The sequence below is a fragment of the Spea bombifrons genome, chromosome 13 (assembly GCF_027358695.1).
Source record: "Spea bombifrons isolate aSpeBom1 chromosome 13, aSpeBom1.2.pri, whole genome shotgun sequence".
In the NCBI taxonomy this organism is placed as follows: Eukaryota; Metazoa; Chordata; class Amphibia; order Anura; family Pelobatidae; genus Spea; species Spea bombifrons.
In genome coordinates, this window is record NC_071099.1 from 16,022,780 (window position 1) to 16,028,871 (window position 6,092).

The 6,092-nt window shown below is 41.8% G+C and overlaps 1 protein-coding gene across 1 annotated transcript; it reads left to right on the plus strand.

Moving 5' to 3' along the window:
* Positions 1–1,729: 1,729 nt before the first annotated feature.
* FZD2 (frizzled class receptor 2) lies at positions 1,730–4,837 on the plus strand. The gene has a single exon (XM_053453635.1). It carries the CDS (start codon positions 2,191–2,193, stop codon positions 3,853–3,855), a length of 1,665 nt encoding a protein of 554 aa, XP_053309610.1. The 5' UTR covers positions 1,730–2,190; the 3' UTR covers positions 3,856–4,837.
* The last annotated feature ends 1,255 nt before the right edge of the window (positions 4,838–6,092 follow it).

Genomic DNA, 6,092 nt, shown 5'->3' on the forward strand with positions numbered 1-6,092 from the left:
TCAAGGCTCTTCCGCCCTCATCTTCATTCTCATGTCATCTCTGATACCCTGCCATATACCTTTACGGCGTCTACGCTCCATCCATAGTGGGCGTCTTTCTGCCCCTTTAACAGCTACTGCTCCATCACATCTAAAGGTCTTCACTCTCATATATCTGGGACTCCCTACCACTTGCAAAACATTATTTCACATCAGAACGTCCACCCCCTGAGTGTCTCCGTATGTCTACCAGCACCCTACTACTACTTAGACTGTAAGCTCTGTGGGCAGGGACCTACTCTCCTGTGTTCCCCAAAAGCTTTGTACACTATGTTACTTATTTTATGACTGAACTTATTGTACCTCCTCGTCCTTATACCGTAACCTATAAAGTGATAACCAAGTCTATTAGCGCTCAGTAACTAAAAATATACACGCAGGGTCATCCATGACTGCATTGCAAAGCACCCCTTGATTGGGTAAATCCATCGCTTGCTATGGCGATAAGACAGCTTTTTCAAAGTTTGCACCCAAATCACATTTATTGCTGGCACTTCTATACATACGTATTTGTTATTTTAGTTTGTTTTTCTTTGTTTTGCTAGTTATGTATACATCTACTGATACTTAGTAAATAAAATGTATCGTTATCAATCATAACGAATACCAGTAATAATGATAATAATAGATGATTAAAGAAATGCAGGAATTACATATTTCTCTTGCTAAACTGTTATTGAGCTAAAATACCTACGAAATACAGGTATTTTGTTAACATAATTACCTGTAAGTCAAATTATGTAACATACTACTTGCTTTGTCCTGTCCACCCATTGTACAGCGCTACGTAATTTGATGGTGCTATATAAAACAATAAATACTAATAATTATATATATATATATATATATATATATATCAAATAACAGATGGAATAAGTTTCTTGTGATAATACCTTTGATAATACCTTGTGATAAAAAGGTATTATCATAAGAAACTTATTCCAAACTACTATATATACACACAATGATATATTAAAGATATATATATATATATACATAGTGTATGCAGTGATATATACATAGGGAGACATATATAGACTGTCCAGTAATGGATGTCAGATATAAGAGATAATGTAGTATTTAGATTATATATACAGACAGGGGTTGGGAATGAAGACCACCCAAGTATAACAAACTGGTAGGAGGCTCTGGAAGGCTCAGGGTTCATCAGTAAATGGACTGAGTGTGAAATAGGATGGTTTGGAGGTTTTGGGGGGGGTCTCTGTTCTTTTCTGGTATTGCTCCTGGATAAGGGCTGGAAGTTGACTGGGAGATTCGGGATGGGGGAATACTGGTTAAAGTTATGGTTAGTGGCTGGGTGGAATTGTGTGTGATGGGTGCATTGGGGTAGTTTAGAGATCGCATTCCTATGGAGTGAAGGGAGAGGGCTGTATAGGGTGGGTATTAGGAGAGAAATAAGATACGGGTTAGTTGTACTTTATGGGATGGGGGTAGGGTCGGAGAGTTCCCTGATCCTATAGACATGCTGCTGATTATCCAGAGGGGAGAGACATACCCCCCCTCCTCGGTCTCAGTGCTGGCATCTGATTGGCGAAGGGGACTTTTTTGGGAAGGGTTTTGGGACTTGGAAAGGGGGGTGGAGGGCGGTTTCAAGGCGGCCCCTAACTTTTGGCTAAAGAGGAGAATTCGGTCCCGGGACAGAGGGCGCCTTGAAACAGATTGTCCAGAAGTGAGGAGTAGAGAAGCGAAGCACAAAGAGAAAGTGATCCGGTGCAGAACCTAAAGGGAGCGGAGTCGGGACATCCCGAGTGATCAGATTGGAGCTGGACGTGCAGACACCGATCTGACTCCCAGAATCCGAGGGAGGAATTCCGAACTCACAACAGAACCAGGTGAGGGGACACGGGGCAGCCCTGGCCAGCAGCACGGGAATGGAGTGACCCGGGACAACTCAATGAAATCTGGAGGGCGAAAGGAAGACGTGCAGACCTAAATTTAATCCGAACTTAATGATCTGGGACAGTTTCTTCTCTCGCAACAGAATCTAGAGACTTAAACCAATCAGATCCGGCAGACGTGGACTTGCTGTTTGTGGTGTCTCCATCTGACTTTACTGCTGACTCAAATTATTTCCACTAATCTCTTGAAGACAAAGAAAACTCCTCATAAAGCATTAACTCCTGAGCAACCATGGAGGGTGCCACCAGAGTCACCCCTCTTCTAGTCCTATGTCACCTTCTTGCTCTGTGCCTCCTGGCCTCAGCCCAGCTTCATGGTGAAAAGGGTATCTCGGTGCCCGAGCATGGCTTCTGCCAACCAATCTCCATTCCGCTCTGCACAGACATTGCCTACAATCAAACCATCATGCCCAATCTCTTGGGTCACACAAACCAAGAGGATGCTGGGCTTGAGGTCCACCAGTTCTACCCGCTTGTGAAGGTCCAGTGTTCTTCCGAGCTGCGATTCTTTCTCTGCTCCATGTATGCGCCAGTCTGTACAGTCCTGGAACAGGCCATCCCTCCGTGCAGGTCTATATGTGAGCGGGCGCGTCATGGATGTGAGGCCCTTATGAACAAGTTTGGCTTCCAGTGGCCAGAGAGACTGAGGTGTGAAAATTTTCCTCGCCAAGGCACAGAACAGATCTGTGTAGGGCAGAACCACTCAGAAGATGGTGGTCCCACACTTTTGACCACTAGTCCCCCCCTCCATGGAACACCAGGGCCAGCCATCTATGCGACACTCGATCACCCCTTCCATTGCCCTCGAGTGCTAAAGGTCCCCAGCTACCTCAACTATAGGTTTCTGGGAGAGAAGGACTGTGCAGCTCCATGTGAACCATCCAAGAGTGACGGGTTCATGTTTTTTAGCCAGGAGGAGATACAGTTTGCGCGAGTTTGGATCCTCATCTGGTCTGTGCTTTGCTGCGCCTCAACCTTCTTCACAGTGACTACCTACCTGGTGGACATGCAGAGGTTCCGGTATCCTGAGAGACCAATCATTTTCCTGTCTGGGTGCTACACCATGGTGTCAGTGGCCTACATTGCAGGTTTTGTGCTTCAGGACAAGGTTGTATGCAACGAGGCCTTCACTGATGATGGCTACAAAACCGTGGTGCAGGGAACCAAGAAGGAGGGATGTACTATTCTTTTCATGATGTTATACTTTTTTAGCATGGCTAGCTCCATCTGGTGGGTGATCCTCTCTTTGACCTGGTTCCTGGCAGCAGGGATGAAGTGGGGCCACGAGGCAATAGAAGCCAACTCCCAATATTTCCACCTTGCTGCTTGGGCAGTCCCAGCTGTGAAGACCATTACGATCCTGGCTATGGGGCAGATAGATGGAGACCTCCTAAGTGGAGTGTGTTTTGTGGGACTTAATAGCATCGATCCCCTGAGAGGATTTGTGCTAGCCCCTCTCTTTGTCTACCTCTTCATTGGAACCTCATTCCTCCTGGCTGGCTTCGTATCCCTATTCAGAATCAGAACAATCATGAAGCATGATGGTACTAAAACAGAAAAGTTGGAGAGGCTTATGGTGAGGATTGGCGTGTTTAGTGTCCTCTACACAGTTCCAGCCACAATTGTAATTGCATGCTACTTCTATGAACAGGCATTCAGGGAACATTGGGAACGTAGCTGGGTAAGCCAGAATTGCAAGAGCTTGGCTATCCCTTGCCCCCTTCAGTACACCCCAAGAATGACCCCTGACTTTACAGTCTACATGATTAAGTATCTGATGACCCTCATTGTTGGCATCACCTCTGGCTTCTGGATCTGGTCAGGCAAGACTCTACACTCATGGAGAAAGTTTTACACCAGACTGACCAACAGCAAACATGGGGAGACCACAGTTTGAGAATCATAGACTGTTGGTGGGAATTTGTCCTACCTGTGATCTGGGCCACCATTGACTGTTTACTGTCAAACCATGTTTTATCTCGATCCCACTTCATTGACATCTCATATGGTCTGTCATTTTCTATATGATATGTTTAGTTGCATCACATCGGAGTTGTAATTTTGACTGTAAATAGATTTTTTTGTAAATTATATATTTCTATTTAAAACATGGGGCTAGTAAATTGGACACACACACAATTTCAGAGGAAGAAGACTCACCTCCCTCCTCCTCCAACTATTTCATTAACTTGGCAGTGCCTCCTCTATAACTGGAGTCATGTAGACTGACGTCTTGGCTCCTAGTGGATTCATACCGTATGCCTTTCATTCATTGTCACCACAAAGCATTGGGAATTGTATTGATTTCCTCTCGGTCGCTAACGTTTTTATTGGGATCCCACAAAAGAACTTGATGATTCATCTGAATTTAGTGTGTAAAATGGAACCCTGACATTCTCGTAAGACAGGAGTTGCCCTGGTTGTGCCGAGCAGGGCACCTTTAGGGGGGGAGGGGAGGAGGTTTGTTTCCCTTGGATTTTCCCCATTTCTCCTTGTTTTTTTTGTTTTTTTTTTGTAATGCATGATTTGTTAAAAGAACAGTCACATTTAAACAACTCTATACATTTCATTTTGTGACTGGAAACATTGTTTTTTGACCTGGGGATGTACGGATTGGTGGTACGATCCAGACATTTGCAGGAAACTGGTGTCTCACGGACTGAGGGAGAAGGATATTCACTAATTAAGTTCTGAAGACTCTACGAGACACTACTTAGCCTTATGGGCATCCACTGAGAACCAGCTTTCCACTCCCCATCCTTGGATAAATATAATTATGTTGATGTGTTTTAATGCTTTTTTTTCTATGTAATTTTATTATTTTTGGGTTTTCTTTTAAATAAAAAAATACAATATTTTTTGTTAATAATAATCAAGAACCTCTTCTCTTTTATAATTGCATCTGCGTCTAATGTATAGTATTGTATATGAACACTTATTAATCATTTTAGTGCTGTTGTAAGTTTACAAATCAGAAAACACGAAAAAAAATAGCAAACTATCTGATTTTTTTTTAAAATGAAGTCAAAGGCCTGCAAATTTGCTAAAGATCGTAGAAAAAAAAATCTCGATCTGGTTGATTTTCTGATAAGTCACAGGATACACACGTCGATTTTGAATAAAACCGGCTTGCAAAAAAAACCAAAACAATTAAATAACAAGAAAAAAACCTAGTTAAATGTTTATTATATATAAATGTAAAGTAAAAATACAAACAGGAGTGTAAAGATTTGCCATAACTTTACATTTATATTCATGTGAGAACATTTATAAAATGTGTTCCATTTTGGAAATGACTTAATTGTTTGCAATCAGAGCAGGTAGAAAATGTTTTTTTTTGACTCTTAGGAGGATAGAAGTTGCCAAACAGACACAAACCTTAAAGAATAACCCTAAAAAATACAGAGCAGCAAGTCTATATAATCCTAACTTTCATCTTATTGATATAGTTATTAATTATAGGAATTATTAATGGTTCTCTAAATCAAAGCTCAGTAGGTATTAAGCAAAACATAAACTCATTTAGATTTGTTACTTGCACTGATCAGACAATCTCTCTCTTCTCATTGAATGAACAAGTCATAGTAAGTATAATTTTTATATATTTATTTAAAGGGATACTAATGTGCAAAAAGAATAGGCCCATGTATTATAAAATATCAGGTATAATCCGTACCGATGTATAAAAAGCATGCCTCGTTTGAAAGTAAAGTTGCAAGGAAACACCGCATACAATAACATGTTTTGGACCCGCGTATAAAACACACCCATTCCTAAGTGCTTTAGAATAGAGGAAAGAGTTACCAAAACATCTATACATTGCGCAAGTAGAAGAGAATAAAAGACTTGTCTGTTCCTTACGTACACAGATGATACGTGATTGCAAGCTCTAGGGTACGTCTCAAGACTAAACATTCACAGCGCACTGAATCGCAATGAAGTGATCTCTAAACCCGTCCATTTATCTCCATGGAAGAAACCCCGAGACTTACTAACAAACTGATCATTTCCAGGCATAGATCCTACTATGGGGCTTCACTCCTTCCCTAAACCTGATGTCCCCGTGCACAGCTAATGTACTATATAAATAAGGCATTATTCCCATCCACATTCTGTTTTTGCTCAGATTCATAT

Coding starts and splice junctions, on each gene's coding strand:
- FZD2 (XM_053453635.1), top strand. CDS start 2,191: ATGGAGGGTGCCACCAGAGTCACCCCTCTTCTAGTCCTATGTCACCTT.